Source organism: Xiphias gladius, chromosome 20 (genome assembly GCF_016859285.1).
Source record: "Xiphias gladius isolate SHS-SW01 ecotype Sanya breed wild chromosome 20, ASM1685928v1, whole genome shotgun sequence".
Lineage (NCBI taxonomy): Eukaryota > Metazoa > Chordata > Actinopteri > Istiophoriformes > Xiphiidae > Xiphias > Xiphias gladius.
Window position 1 is genome coordinate 20,808,146 of NC_053419.1, and position 16,245 is coordinate 20,824,390.

Sequence of the window (16,245 nt, forward strand, 5' to 3'; positions counted from 1 at the left end):
CTGCTGTTGCCGCTGCCGCCAGTGGGACTGAGTCAGAGTACAGTAAGAGGAGCCAAAAAAAAAAAAAAAAAATCATAAATTAAAAAAAAAAAAAAAAGTGTGTTCTGCGCGCGGACACAAACGCATGAAACCGCCGGCATGTGTGCGCTAAGAGTTGCAGTCAGCCGCACGCTCTGCAGGTAGGCTCCGGTAGAGGTACGCTGCTCTTTATCTAACACCTGGGCGACACTTGAGTCCTGCACTCATAACTCGTAAGTGCTGTGTGTTTCCTTTCCACGCACACCTGGTGATCGACATGCTACTAACAATGATAATAATAATAAAAATGTAATAAAAAAAAGGGATATTAAAAATGATACTGGGAAGTAACTGAGCTGTTTGCGGGTTGTGGCTGCGGTTCTTCACAGCTGCCTTAGGATTTATTCCACGCTTGTTTTTTATGGTCCTGTTTTGAATGGCTTCCGCTGCCAGGCCATGAAGCCGTAAACCGAGTGGACGTGGGGAAAAGGTCAGCGCAGCGCTTAGCGGGGGGGGGGTAAAAAAAACGCAGAGCAGGTTTCAAGTGTGACCTTGAAGAATTTAAGGCCTTATAGTAGTGCCACCTGTTATGTCCAGTCGCTCAGTGTTGGTAGGAAATGTAATAGCCCTTAATTTAAGCTTTGAAATTAAGTGGAATATTTCTTTTACAGCGTGAGAATGACCATCCAGAATGGCTCTGTGATGTGTGCCAGAGACTGCTCTCAGGCAGCAGGCAAGAGAAACACACTGGGATGGGACCTGTCTCCAGATGAGATCAGGGCCGCGACGGACAGCCTGATCGACAGGGTGAAGAAGGTCTACGATGACATCGGATCTCTGAACATAGAAAGTGTCTCTGTTGAAAACACCCTGAGAGCCTTGGCTAATGCCAAACTGGATTACGCATGTAAGTTTTTTAAAAGGTGATATTCTGCATTTTTCTCGCCCTCATCAAATCCCGTGAAAGGGCCAAAAGTAGCAATGAGTCAATGCTGATGACAAGCGTTTTCACCCAGTGCCTGGTGTGTCTTATTCCTCCACCTCATAGACCTCCGCTGTTGTCCAAAAACTGATCGCTGAGCCTCACGGATGCAAGATGATGAGCGGCCACTATAGTTTATTTTGAGCCCATCCCTCATATCTCCTTGGTGCCGTGAAAGCAACAAACGTGTATTCATCCGCAGCTGAAAATAGTCCCCGACAAATGCACTATTTAGTTCTGTTTGAACGAAGTTTGCTAAAAAGCTACAGTGCCCAGCTTATTGAATTACTGGGTCTATTTTTTTTTAAAACAAACAAAAAACATTTTAACATGTTTTTAAAGATTTTTGTCCTCATGAGGAGTGCCACAGAGAGGGCAGGGAAATCGGAAACTATTTAACAATTTTAGTTTTTTTTTTCGTGAAATTTACTGACTGGAAAACTATATGTTGACACCTGCCTTACCTTTTAAGAAACGTATCAGGCTGTTTTTCTTTATAAAATTTGTGAAATTTGCTCAAATCTCCGTTACGATTCAGTGCGTCCTCTGTGTTTATTCTGTTCCCCCAGCGTCACGCCATATTCTCGATTTCCCCCAGTACGTTTGTCCCTCTAAGGAGGTTCGGTCGGCGAGCACAGAGGCAGACAAAAAACTGTCTGAGTTTGATGTGGAGATAAGCATGAGGGAGGACGTGTTCCAGCGAATTACCGCCTTGCAGGTACGCCTCACGTCACGTCCACTTAAAATACACACATCGCTCACAACATGAGGACGGGGAGGTTTGATGTAAGAACTGTCCTTTAATCAGGCCGCTAGTCCGTGATGACAATAAATGAGGTGCTAAAGTAATCTTAACCAAGAAAGATGTGGATTTGAAGCTAATTAACTCTAGAATGTGAAGATTTGATCTGTTTATCAAGCTAACTATGCCGATGATAGGTTTATTTCCACATTTTATGCCAGTTTCATGTTAAGATCAGTGATACTATGTCTTAAACTACGATCCCATCACTGGCTCTTTTTTAAGCCCGGGAAAGAAATTTGAACTGTCGCAGCGAATGTTATTCCGCACAGGACTGATAGGTGAACACATTTACCAAAATGCTCTGAATTTTTGCCCATATGAAGCAGCGCGTTTGTCTTCTGTGGTTATGTTGTGACAGAAAAAGCTCCGAGACAACCTTTCACCTGAAGAAAAGAGATTCTTAGACAGACTCGTTACATTGGGCAAGCGGAGAGGACTGCACCTGTCTAAAGACATACAAGAGGTAATGCAGTACATGAGCGGTTTGCAATTCTGTTTTTGTTAATATTTCATATTGGAAAAAAGTACATTTTAGCATTAATAGAATCAAAATGCATCCTTAACTCAAATTTTGGTTTCTGCTGTTAGTTTGTGCATTATAAGACAGATCAGTCATTTTTGAAGTGATAGCAGGTGCCAGTCTTGTGTTTTGTAGTTTGATTGTGGGCCACTCTTCTGTTTACATTTTGATTTACAAATTCTGGTCATTGTTCTTGAATGATGAATATCACATCCTGGAAATCACATGCGCTTGTTTTCTCTCTCAAGGAAATAAAAAGAATGTCCAAGCTTATTAGTGAACTCTCCATAGAGTTTAACAAGAATCTGAACGAGGACAATACGTTTCTTGTTTTTTCTGAGCACGAATTGGGTAAGCTTATAAAACATAGTCTGATGGACCGTCTGGTATTATTCATATGCTTTGACTATTTTGTCCTTACGGCGTTGTCCTCTTCTGTTAAGGTGGGCTAGCTGATACTTATCTCAATGGACTGGACAAGACAGCGAATGGGCAGTATAAAGTGACACTGGAATATCCCCATTACTACCCCCTGATTAAGAGGTGTCACAATCCTGAGACCAGGAGGAAGATGGAAACCGCTTTTCACAGCAGGTGTAAAGAGGTAAGTAGAGTCTGATAATAAATCTGCGTATCCTGCACTTTTCCGGACCACAGCAAGTCCCGTCTGTTTCGCACTACAGTTGGTGCATATGCACCTGCAGCCCTATTTGGAGAAATAATGGTGTTACTTTCAAGTCAGTATGTTTTAAATATCAAAACCCAATTTAGATTTTTTTATTATTTTTTTTCCAGCAGTAGCCATTCGAATTGTTTACATTCAGTAATTACCTCTTTATATTGAAGTTTCCATTGTCAGAGTGTGCCACTCCTGTGCGGGGTTCAAATTAACAACCTACACACGAGGAATTCAGAGAAAAAGATGCATGTATGTATCCAGTGATACAGTTTTTTAATCTTAACGATAACAGCCTCCTGTTCACTACTCCCTCTCTTAGGGCCGTATCAGACCTGAATTAAACTACTACGAATGCAAAACAGAGATTCTCCTACTGCTGCTAGTTCACATTAAAGGTGTTGAACTGGCAAAAACACAAGGTGGCTTTTATCGTGAAGCAGTCACGGGAAACGTATTTGTTACGAAAATAAGCACCAACAGCAACCGTTCAGGAAAATTCGTATGTCAACTTTTGGCATTTGTTGACAGCAGATCAGTCTTAAAACTCCTTAAATAGGAGTTTTTTCTTGGCTGCACTGTAAACCGATACACCAGTCGCTCTGCTCTGCTGTATATCTGACAAAGTAGCTGCTCAAGAAGTGTTTCCGCCCCCAGAATTCTGGACCCTGTAGTGTCAAACCTCACTTGCTGATACCACCGGTGACCACAGGTGTCACCAAAATCAACCGGGACTGAAATCTTAATGGTTATAACTTTAATGAGCCTCATTAGATATTTTGTAAAATGTGATCATTGTTTACATTGGCCGATCTGCACATCTTATTCTACAGCCTCTCTTTTTTTCCAGGTAAACACAGCGATCCTTGAACGGTTGGTACGGCTGAGGGCAAAGGTCGCAGACTTACTTGGTTACAGCAGCCATGCAAACTATGTGCTGGAAATTAACATGGCCAAGAATGCAAGCAATGTGTCTGACTTTCTAGGTATGACCGCTTCGAACGGCTCGGGCACATGCGCTCGCACACAAACATTCTGTGTCATTTAGGATGAGGCCTCACGCCAGCTGGTAACGGCTTTGCAGTAGAAAAATAAACTTTACTGGACAGATGGATGGGAGAGTAGAAACAGACTCAACTAGAGGAGAGAAATGTGACACCCATGCCTGTCGCATGTAACGTGGCGCATGTCTCACAAAGTGCCTCCTTTAGGCAGCGTAACATACAGTAGTTTACGGCTCGTGAAAGCAGGTGGCACACGTGGTCATATGGAAGGGGTTAGGTGTGTGTGGCCAGTTTCTTGTTGTTATTCTGCAAAACTGGACTTTAGTATAACCTCTGTGTAGAAGTGACAATTTATAAGGATGCACAGAATTGAATAGTGGGAGTCGTGAGTTGTGTGATTGGTCTAGAAGAAAAAAAATCCTGCCGTAACTGTTGTAGGTTTAAAAATATCCCGCTCTGATCTGTCGTACGTGAGAAGGGAAGAAGACTTTGTGCTTTCAGATGAGACATCTAGGAAAAAAAGACATGAAATGACATGAGGTTATGAAAAAAAACACACTGTACGTCTTGAACTGTGTGTCAATCTTTTTTCCCACTTTACAGATACATTCTATGAAACACTGAAGCCCATTGGAATCAAGGAGAGGAAATATATCCTTGCACTAAAAAAGAGGGAGTGCTTGATGAAGGGCTACCAGTTTGACGGACAGATCAATGCCTGGGACTTGCCCTACTACATGAATCAAGTGGAGCAGTGCAAGTTTGCGGTGAACAAGGACAAACTGATTGAGTATTTCCCGCTGGATGTGGTGACAGAGGGACTGTTTGGTATTTACCAGGAGCTGCTGGGTCTCACATTCGCAGAGGTGGAACATGCCCACGTGTGGCATGAAAATGTCAAGCTTTATTCGGCCCGCGACACCGACACGGGGGAGGAGATTGGCCGGTTCTACCTGGACTTGCATCCCAGGTAGACAACGTGTCGCTTCTTGTATAGACAGAAAAATCTTCCTCATAGCCCTCCATGCATGAAAATGTGTGTGGTAAGATTAGTTTATGCAGCATCACAGAAAACTAAAGGGGAATAATAATAATAATAATAATAATAATAAGATTGAAGCATTCAGTGACTGCCATTCATGGTAACGTTCAGAATTCAGCCTCACTGTGTGACATTGCAACCTTAACTTCCACCAGGGAAGGAAAGTATGGCCATGCAGCCTGCTTTGGGCTCCAGCCTGGCTGCAGAGGACCTGATGGAAAACGCAGGCTTCCGGTGGCGGCCATGGTGGCCAACTTTACCAGACCCAGAAAAGGCTGGCCCTCTCTCCTCCAGCACCATGAAGTGGAGACTTATTTCCACGAGTTTGGTCATGTAATGCACGAGCTCTGCTCTAAGGTAGGCCACTGTGTGTATGCTACCAGCAGTTCTTATTATAGTTGCGTACTGTGTATGGTGTTTTTTAATTAGAACGAGAGAGCCTGAACTCTTGCTGTTTGTGTGTCAGGCCACTTTTTCAGAATTCAGTGGAACCCTGGTGGAGACGGACTTTGTGGAGGTGCCCTCGCAGATGCTCGAGAACTGGGTCTGGGAGAAGGAGCCTCTGAGAAGAATGTCTCGCCACTACAAGGACGGCAGCCCAATCCCAGACAGTCTGCTCGACAAGCTGATTGCCTCCAGAGTAGCCAACACTGGTCTGACACTTGAACCCCCCCCCTCTCAAAATAAAGATAATTTAATCTCTTAGCACAGATCAAGTCTCTGTTGATGCGTTGACCTGTCAGCATGCTAACATGCTCACAATGACAATGTTTATGCCCCCTCAGGTCTGATGAACCTGCGCCAGGTGGTCCTCAGCAAAGTGGACCAGTCACTACACACCGGCCCTGGTGCAGATACAGCTGCGGTGTTTGCAAAGCACTGCCAGGACATCCTGGGTATTCCTGCTACACCAGGTCAGTTGCAACATTAGCGTCAGTGGTCGGGCGAGGCGGGTGTTTGCTATTTAGCATGCATGCAGAGAATGCGTTCACAAAGTATTCTGTTGTCTCCTGTGAGAAGGGATAAATACCTAGATTGTTAGATTTAAAATACAACAAATGCCCTTTCTTTTTGGGACCTAGGTCCGTGATTTGTAACAAGAGACCATTTTAATATGATGACAAAGATTTGTTCTCTGCAGGCACCAACATGACTGCCAGTTTCAGCCACTTGGCTGGAGGATATGATGGTCAGTACTACAGCTATCTGTGGAGTGAAGTCTATTCCATGGACATTTTTTTCAGTCGTTTTAAAAAGGAGGGCATTATGAATCCAAAGGTTGGTCTGATAGGTTACCTTTAGACATTAGATTGTTATTATTCATCCCGTTTTTGGTAGGAAAATGTCTTTAACAGTGCATCGGTGCCTTAACGCAGGTTGGAAAGGAGTACAGAAGGGTGATTCTGGAAGCTGGTGGCTCTGTGGATGGAAGGGACATGCTGGAATCCTTCCTCGGACGTGCACCGTGCCAGGATGCCTTCTTTCAATGCAAGGGACTGACAAAGTCACCGGAAACACAAACCTCTTAATTTGTTACAGCCTTTAAGAGTCATTTCATCAGACCTGGGTAGATTTCTAAATGTCTGGCTGCAGGTCCATGTCAGTAGAAAAACGACTTTGCGCTTGACGGTGTTTAGGGTTTTGTATTCGATGTCTCTACTTGCAGCTTCTCCAACGTGAGGATTCGCTTTTTTCTCGGTTTTATAATAACTGCAAACTCAAAATATTCAGTTAGAATATAATATCCTTAGGTTTTGGACTGTTGGTGGGACAAAACAAGACGTTTAAAGACATTGGACTCTGGGAAGTTGTCACTGCTTATTCCATTTTTTTCCTGAAATTGTATTGACCTAAATCGGTCAATACAATTAATTGTTAATTTATTAACCAAAATAATGAAATATGTAATGAAATAATGAAAATAATTGTTAGTTTGTTAGTTCCAGCCCCAGTCCTATTTTGCAAACCCCTGAGGTTGGTGCAGACAACACGTCACATTTACAAGTAACATCTGTCCCACAGGTAGAAGCTGAAAAAAAGATTTGAAATGTTAAAACCACTAGGCCTTACATACAGTAATGGATGCTTTGAAATGTATTCAGGCAAACTGGCTCACAAAACCTCATTGTGCATGGCTACATGATATAGACTGGAAAAAAAAAAATCACAGCCCCCAGCTTTAAAGACATTAAGGCTCGTGTAATGAAGCACCTCTGAGACATCCCCACAATCTCTCTTCCCAAAAGAAAAAAAATGATGAGGAAAATGTGTTTATTGACATATTTTGGAAGAAGGGGGTTTGCATGTTTTTTTGATGACAATTCTCCTGCAAGTGGAAAAAGTTATATATTTACACCAGGGGGCGCCACCAGAGTGGCAAAGGCCGGTTTATGAGTTTAATACGGTAAAGAAACATTGAATTTAATCACTGGCGTGACTATTTTCTTTACTTGAATAAAATGAAATCCTTTCTCCTGTGCTTTTACTGCCGCCAATGGTGAAGTTGTTGTAAACTGTGCTTCCTGGATACGTGTAGATGGGTTGAATAAAATGTCTTATTTTTATTTTTATTTTTTTGTCTGGTCTGCACACTCGTTGTCTGTGGTCCCTGCGAATACCTATCCCGGCTCTAATCGGAAAGGAGAATAAATGTCGTCGAGCCAGCGGCCTGGGGGGCGGGAGATAGGCCGAAAGTGTCGGGCGAGATAGCGAGAGCAGCATCACCACCACCGGGGGCTCGGGGGGTGGCTGGAAAAAGCGACTTCTGGCGGACAGCCCCACTCCTCCTACATGCAGGCGCAGAGGTCGCGGAGAAGAAACCCACCGCCTTTCACGCTCCCTAACAAGCCTGGATGTAGCGTAACCCGACTCGGCCAAGGCTGCGTGCACCGCAAATGATTAAACGAGAGGAAATTATGAGTGAAAACATCTGGGTGCGGCACACTTCAGAGGAAAAGGTTTCGCTCCGTCGGAGGTCGTACGCATTTTTGCCTTTTGTATTTCCTTGCTGAATGTCGTGGACATTTTGGATTTTTTTTTTTTTTTTTTTTTTTTTTTAAATGCTCCGTGTCATTAAGTCTTAGCAAGTAAAGACTTTTTTCTTCTGTTTGTTTTTTTTTTTTTTGGTTTTTGGTTTTTTGCTCTTACCTTCTCATTCGGTTGGTTTGTTTGAGTAACATCTGGAAGATAAATACTTTTTAAGTGTGAAAACAAGCGGGGACGACAACGCTGAGCAACTTGAGGACGGCTCGCTGAGGAGACTGTGTACTGGGCCAGCTTCGACTTGCTCTTTAAGTGAACAACATTAGCTAGCTGCTAACACTAGCGAAACCCCACGGAACTACCGTCAGGAAAATCCCTAAAGCTAGCTAATGTCCACTTCTCGAAGTATTTTTTCGATAGTACCGCCTCGCCCATAACCCGGACATCATCATAGGAGACACCTGACTCGACATTAACTTAGGTAAGTCTCTTTGTTTGTGCAAGTTACTGCTACGGTCTGTGGGGCCCCCATACAGCATGCTAACGTTGCCGCTAGCTGCAAGCGTAGCGCTGAGGGTCCCGTCCTGATGCTCTCCGAGTCGTTACGCTAATTCAGTCAGCTTTGACGGTGGAATTACTAAAATTACAGCCCCGTATGAACGCGGCCTGTTTATTACCGGTTGTGACCACATTCGGGTTATGATACAATAGCGGGTTTGTGACGGCAACGAGACGCTTTCAGCAGCTGTCTGTATTTCACCATCAACAGCTGTACATGGCTACATATTTTCAGTGTTGCTCGACTGGCTCTTGTCTTTCTGAAATCAACCGAACATCCAATGCATCGCAGTGTCATACATTGAAAAGGCATAAATCGATAACATGCACATAATTCTGCTGCCATTTCCAGTGTCATTGAACGCAACAGCTGCACCGCAGCAGCAGCAGCAGCCGCATCTTTTGTTGCGGAGCACCTTCAGCGCCTCGACGGACGAAGGATTAGTGTGGCGTGCACTCAACATATCGGCGTTTTCATTTTCTCACCGCTTCACTAATCAGATTACCGTCCCCCACTTAACTCCAGTGTAATTTAATCCTCTAAGATTTCAGATAGATGCGGATATGATCTCTTGGTTTTTTGTTTTTTTTTTCTTCTTCTTTTTTTTTTTTTTTTTTTTTTTTTAAAGAAATTTAACAGGTCCATCCATACCCTTCGACTTGTTTTTGTTATAGTGTTTTTGTGAGTCACCTCTCAGGGAAATGCTGTCAAAAGAGAAGCAGCGCAGAGAAATCTCAGGAAACCATGACGCAGACAACGTTCAGGTGAAAACAGCAGCACGTATGTGGTGGTATCTTTTTTTTTTTTTTTTTGTGAGCGACCTGAAGGCTTTGTGGTACTGACAACACCAATGGCAAGCATCACATTATGCTTGCAGTGTACACCTTGTCCATCTCGGTTGAGTAGCTAATCTGTAAACCCATACAGATTGTAAACTGAGTGAGACATATTTATGCATCTCTGCAGATTATCTGACATTGTAATACAATATAAACTTGACCCGGCCGAACTAACCCTGGAAACTGACAGGATGCACCCCGCTTTATGTTGCCAAAGAGAGAACATCATTTAGCATGGGAAGATACAAACACTGCATGTACTTAAACAGTAGGGCAGGTGGATGTCCTCCAGCCTGCTTGCTGGAACACAGAGAAGGCTTCTACTGCCTTTTAAAAGTCAGACCTTGAATTTGATGGCCTGCATTGCCACGTAGTAAATCAAATATGGTGTCTGATCAGCCTTCAAAGGTCATCCTTGCTGTAATAATAATAATAATAATGTAAACAAAGACTGGGACCTGTCAGCTTCCATTTATCATTGTAGTTGGCCCATAATCTAAGAGCTGGTAGCCAGCTGTTTGTTGATTATTACCCAGGTATTGGTGATATATTGACAGGTGGTATGTATATTGTAATTTTCAGTGCGTCCAGCATTTTGGGTCATTTCCCCAAGCTATATGCATATGCTGTTGCATTCTTCTTGTGCCCACCTTTCCACATTGCAGTTTTTGATCATTCATTTAATTAAAATCAAAATCATCTTCAATATATATATCAACTGCATGAATCAGAGGGACATGCAGTCTTATTATAGTGGTATGTCTTCACTGAGGTGTTGAAATCCAGTGTTGGTTCATTTATCAAGTTCTACATGTGATCATACACAACAGACCTTATCTAGAATCGGGGATAAAGTTCACTCTACCAAAAGCCCTTCACAATACTGCTCTTTTCTCACGCTAGTGCCAAAGTAGTGCTGTTAGAGATACATTTGCCCAGCTATTTGTTGTGCTACTTGGAGACCAAAAGAAAGCAAAGATTCGACAATAGGCTTCGACAAGCGCAGCAAAGCCATGTTTCCTTATCTTCATTAGACACCAAAAAATGTTACTCTGGCTGCATAATAACCAATGCTCCATAATGCTTCAATAGTGAATTTTTCCCATATCTCTGTATCATGCTTTGGGTTGGACAAATAAAACTCTTGAAGGATTAGGCTTAGGTCAACCCAGGTTAAACCCTTTTTTTCTTTTTCTTTTTTTTTCTTTTAAACAGCTCCAGACTGTCTTGCTCAGCAATTCTACACTGATCATTGGTTTTCTTTGGTCGCAGTACATTTAAAAACCTAATGAAATGGTGTCTTTACTTCTTGAAGTTGATGTAATTCCTGTTGAAACAGGTCACAGTGAGTGATCATCCTGAACTGTAAATTCAGTTGAAGAGAGAAAAACGGTTTGATTTTATAAGAGGGTTAGAAGGGTGGGATTTCCTTTTTTTTTTTTTTTTAATTAGTTTAATTAGAACAATTCCTAACACGGTTCTTTGAGCAAGTGTATTGTTTGAGTTTCACTGCCACTGCAGGTGTATTTATCTAATGACACTTTATACAAGATAGGAAAGCTTTTTTTTTTTTTTTTCTTCTTCAATCTTCTACTCTTAATATTCCTACTTGTGTACACCATACAAGTGCACATTTCCTCTCCCAAATTCAGCAAATCTAGCCTTGAACAGATTCATATGCATTTTCTACCTTTGTGGTGAATAGGAAAGAAAAATATGTTTGATCAACATGTAAACAATGAAGTTGTTGACATGGATCGAAGAAACCATGATTAATGACTAAACACTCGTGTGACATTGACAAATTGCAGGTTAATGTTTTGTGATAGCGAACAAACCTGTGAGAAAAATTTTTAAAGTTAGGAAGTGAGCCGATGCCAGGCGACTGAGTCTTTGTTTCACAGTTTGGTTTGCTGTTTGGCAGAGTCGAGGGAAAAAAACTATTGCCAGTCCAAATTTCCTTCATGTCTTTTTTTCTTTTCAGCAAAAGCTTCAGTATAATTAAGGCTGTGTCTTAATAGGTTACCATGAGATGGTTTTCAGGTTGGCATCACTGTTTTCCATGGAGATAGCATGTATTTAGTTGGTGCACTTAAATGGATTTACCTCATTTAAGGTTTATTATTTGTTTGTTTGTCCTTTTTTCTTTTTTTTTTTTTTAAAAAGAGAGAGGAACATTTTGCAAGTCGTTTGAATTCGTTTTTGCCGTGTTATCAGCTGTGGCCTCTTTCTTCTTGTGGAAGAAGAGCAAGGTGTTGCGTGTTTTACATTGACTTTCAATTAATGGGTTAGCTTCTGAGAGCTTTCTAAGTGTTAGCTCTCCAATTGCTAGTGAAATTTACGGATCTATTCATCAATTAATACTTATTATTTATTAATGCAATTTGTTTTAAATAAACAACATACCACCATAAATAAATTCTCAACATGTGGGAACCCGTGCCTCATTGTGGAGATGGGGACACGTTTGCGCTACTGGAAGCTCCATTTTAACATATCTATCAGATGATGTTTGGTGGAGAACCACCTAGGTAATCCATTTCAATGATTTTAAGTTCAGTCCCCAAAATCTGCAGTGTAATGGTCTTTCACAAATGTTATCATATAAGTCTGAGCGTCCTGTGCCTAGTGTTGAAAATGTAACTGGCATTTTTCTCATCCATGTGGTCATACGTTTTTGCTTTAGAAGTCAATGGTTTGAAGACAGTACCCACCCCCTCCATTTCTGGTTTGTGTCACATCTATTCCAGTTTGGCTACAACAGAGAGAGAGTAAACATGGAGTTGACATTTTCAGCCAACTAATTCTACAGAAATCCACTCTGCATACAGTTTCAGTTTTTGAACTTTTGCAACATCTTTGTTCACAGTATTAGTAAAATTTGTGCATGTGCTCTGACTGGGTTGGGTAGAAGTTTGTCTGTGTAGTGGTTTTCTGTGAGCCTTTGGGTCTTTCCATCGATTTTTCCATGAGCCCTCTGACTCTCTGCAGGGGGCGGTGATGGGACAGAGTGTTTGGCTGCCGAGAAGTGCTTGTCCTACTCCTTGAATCAGGTGAAAGCATGCAGCAGAGTGCGAAACAACGGATGATTCAATTGCCAGCAGTGACTATAGTCTTGACGTTGGAAGGGTGATGAAGCAAGGTCATGGGAGTAGTCAGCCGCCCGAGGAATACTATTTGTAGTCAAACCGGTTTCATGTCCATGTGGATTAAAAGAAGACTTGGGAATTAGGTGGCAGTGTGCAGGTATTTTATCGTTGTCTTGTGACGACAAGTGTTACCAAGCATCTGCAAAGATTTTATGAATTTGCATGTGCCTTCTGATGATGACAGAGGATAGGTCAGCTAATGTTAAATGTGAGACCACAGTGGCGCTCACTTCATAAGGGTATAGATTGCCATGCTAACTGAAGCAGCACAACTAACTCTATCTAGAGCAGGCTATATTCAGAGTAGGGATGTCCCGAGCTGATATTAATAATTAATGGCAATGTATCAGTCCCTATGACGTACACAGGCTGTATAAAGAGCACTGACACACTTCTTTGTAACAGATTTGAATGGTCTTTAAGAGACACATTTGTTGTGGTTGTTCTTGAAGATACATCGATTGCTTGTGTCATTTCACCATTTTTCTTCCTAATGTTACTCATTCAGACAAGAAATTTCTACTCTGATTTAGAATTCATTTTGTCACCACACTCGTGGCAGGTGATTTTTGATTCACAAGCTCAGGAAAGCTTGTGGGATCAGCAACATTTTAAAGACCACTTTGTTTTTCATAACGATAAATCAGTCAGAGAGAGGGCCTACGTCTATAGATTTCTGTTTTCTTTCTTGGTCCGTTGCCCGCTGGCCATTAAAACTGGCTTAACAAAGAGCAGGGAATGTACACTTATTGACTTAACATAGATATCAGGATTGAATTGATAGCCTGATAAGTACAATGAAGGCCTTTCATACAGCAGACGGATGGTCTATAACAAGTTTAGTGAGTCTGTATTTTGACTCATTGACACATTTTATGGAAAAGTGTAAATTTACATAACATTTGACATGCTGGCCTATCAGTCTTATCATACATCTATGCATTCAGCTTCTCCTTAATGATTTCTCGATTCTGTGACCCAGTTAGAGGAACATCTGTCTATGCCTTCAGTCTTGCTGTCTATTGGCAGATATGTTCATAAAGCCAAATCCTTCTCCAGTGTGGTGTCTACAGTCTAAATAGGACACCACACTGATATGAAAATATGACATTTCTGTAGAGGAACTTATGTAATGGTACAATGTTGAAAGGTCATGTTTATGGAAATGGAGAAGAGGAAAGAAAAGTTCTTAGAAGTAAAGCCTGTAAGAAATGGTCTGTTGTAATATCACCTACAGATTAGCTGCCGCCATACTGTAAAGCCTAACTGATTTTATGTGCAGTAGGCTGGGCAATGCATTGTCCTCAGGCTGTCTGCATAAGATAAGAGGTCTGAACACTGGGTTAGGTACAGTATTAAACTAGAATGGCACTTAGTAGAGCGCATACCTCCGCCAAGGCCAATGTCAACCAAAACACACACCAGACTTCAGAGAAAAAAATTCAAATTCATAGTAAATGATAGGGACCTGCCCCCAAATGTAATGGGTTCATCCCAGGTCCATGCCCCATCCTTCCACCAAGTTCGGTGAAAATCCGTTCAGTACTTTTTGCGTAATCCCTCTGACAAATAAACAAACAGACAAACAAACCACCTAACAGACACAGGTGAAAACACAACCTCCTTGGCACAAATGTTGATACATCGTCATGTATTTTATATTACTTTATAATTTACAATGTCCACAATTCATGCTGAAGAAAAGTACAATATCCTGGGTCAGTGCGACCTGTGGCAGGTACAAGGAAGGAAAACCATAATAGGAATAGCATCAAGAATGGGCTATTAGCAGGCAAAATGTTTAGAGAATGCTAGAAACAATATTTTATTGCATAAATACTGTAGCTATGTTTTTAGGCAAAATCTGCATACGAAATTGGGCTTCTAACAAACTACAGTTGGCAGGTTAATTTATATATGATATTATCACTGAATTTTATGTACTGCTGCAAATAAAATGCACTTAGAATTTTTTATTAAGTGATTGGGCTGAATCGAGCCTTGTTGATCCATATTCATGTACATTCATATTCATTGCAGAAGAACATGCTGCCAGAAATCTTTTTTTTTTTAGACTTTCACTGATATGATACAATAGTTTATAAATATTATGTTATATAAAGCACTCCATTGATGAGGCAGTGGTACAATCTGCAATTTTATTTCACTAATCCTCACTAGTCTTGGTACCAGACTTTGTTGTTTTCTATTTGATTCTTTTGTGATAAATTCTAGTTTTGTCCCCCCCCCCCCCCGGCTACTCGTAATTCTTTTGCCACACAATATTTCATCTCCTCTTGGCTCTCAGACTCAAATGCCCCAGTAGAAATGATAAATCTTGTTGGTACTTGTTTCACATATTCAGTGACTAGACTGACACAAAAAGGAAATGTAAATCTACTTAGACTTACACCTCAGAGTAATCGTCATGGCCCTCCAGTGCGGTAAATGATGCATTTAACCACATACATGTATGTAGACACATGCGCTACTGACTTCCTCCAAATGTTGCTTAAACAAATGCACTCACGATTTGTTTTGTGTTGAATTGTCAGTCAGTTTGTAAAAGGATCGCCCGTGGTGAAAAGCTCCCCCTGAGCTAAGGCTGGTGGTATTATTAAAATGAAATAAAATCTGGTTTGTGTACGCAGGCAAAGTGGTGGGTTTGGGACCCACTACGATGTGCTGCGATTTTAAACAGGCTGAACAGACACAGGCTTGTCAGCGCCTCGTTCACTGTCCCCAGTACACCATAGCCTGCCTGTGATGTCATGTGTCCTGTTGCAGTGTGGGTACAGCTCTGTGTTTACATCTGTTTACCACTTCTGCTGAAGGACTCGCCGTGGACTCCCCGTGTCCATTCCTAGCTTGACTTGCAAGCACCTCCTTTCACCGTTGGGGCCGTTAAACGAGCACACCTTGAACTGCAGTGAGCATAGTAGACTTTGTTTGCTCACGGTGTCGCAATTGACAGCAGTCTGAGAACAAGCCAAATTTGATTTTTAGATTACAGTGTTCTGCGGTGTATTAACAGAGCAAATGAACAGACTGGCCAGAACAAGGACCAGGGAAACCGGTATTTCTCATACTCAATTAGCCCATTAATCAAAAATAATGTCATTATTGCCTTAGCAAACAAAACAAATAAGCAACTGTATTACTTGGCGCCATCAAAACAATGGAGCCAAGTAATATTAATGAGAGAGGCCAGTTCCATTTTTAATTATACCGTTGGGTGATTTTATATCTGAGGTCTCCATAAGGTTGAAAAGGACATACATATGTATGAGTTATCTGAGGAAGTCTTAAAGGTGGCTTTTGGAGCTTGAAGGGGCCACTAATATATCCCCCCTTTAACCTTTTATCTTTATCAAAATTAGCAAGTTTGGAGTAGAGTAGCACGAGATTGTTTTTTAAGAAAACATAAAACAAGCTACTGGTCACTATTAGTTTGCAAAGCTTACATGTATAGTTTATAACATTTCATACTGTTATTTGTAGCTTATAAATTCAGACTAAATTTATATTTAAGTTTTTCTCATCCACCTTTAAAAATTTTCACCCTAGAGTATTATGCTTTATAGAAGCTGAATGCATTGTCATTTTGCATTAATATATACAGAACGAAAACGTAACATGTTATTTTTATCAGCTCCACTTTTTAAAAAT

The 16,245-nt window shown here is 41.4% G+C and overlaps 2 protein-coding genes across 4 annotated transcripts in view; both read left to right on the forward strand.

The window, feature by feature from the left end:
* The first annotated feature begins 15 nt into the window (after positions 1–15).
* On the forward strand, positions 16–7,617 carry nln (neurolysin (metallopeptidase M3 family)). 3 transcript variants are annotated; one of them, XM_040156531.1, is made up of 13 exons: positions 16–42; positions 690–925; positions 1,570–1,718; positions 2,164–2,268; positions 2,574–2,676; positions 2,769–2,929; positions 3,852–3,987; positions 4,609–4,975; positions 5,203–5,404; positions 5,514–5,700; positions 5,833–5,961; positions 6,189–6,325; positions 6,424–7,617. In XM_040156531.1, exons 2-13 carry the CDS (start codon positions 697–699, stop codon positions 6,574–6,576), a joined length of 2,058 nt encoding a protein of 685 aa, XP_040012465.1. In that variant the 5' UTR covers positions 16–42; positions 690–696; the 3' UTR covers positions 6,577–7,617. The 3 variants fall into 3 exon arrangements, with proteins under 3 accessions (XP_040012465.1, XP_040012463.1, XP_040012464.1); XM_040156529.1 differs by lacking the exon at positions 16–42 and adding an exon at positions 60–179; XM_040156530.1 differs by lacking the exon at positions 16–42 and adding an exon at positions 201–251.
* A 575-nt stretch (positions 7,618–8,192) lies between these two features.
* erbin (erbb2 interacting protein) overlaps positions 8,193–16,245 on the forward strand; it is a 47,865-nt gene continuing 39,812 nt past the window's right edge. The window contains exon 1 of the mRNA XM_040158091.1: positions 8,193–8,510. The gene's annotated coding sequence lies outside the window, so the exon portion shown is untranslated. The remainder of the gene's footprint in view (positions 8,511–16,245) is intronic.

Bases quoted from the DNA above. Each gene is read 5' to 3' on its own strand.
- nln (XM_040156529.1), top strand. From the start codon at position 139: ATGTGTGCGCTAAGAGTTGCAGTCAGCCGCACGCTCTGCAG. The intron at 2,269-2,573 runs GTAATGCAGTAC...TTCTCTCTCAAG, and splicing joins TGTCTAAAGACATACAAGAG to GAAATAAAAAGAATGTCCAA. The intron at 3,988-4,608 runs GTATGACCGCTT...CCCACTTTACAG, and splicing joins CAATGTGTCTGACTTTCTAG to ATACATTCTATGAAACACTG.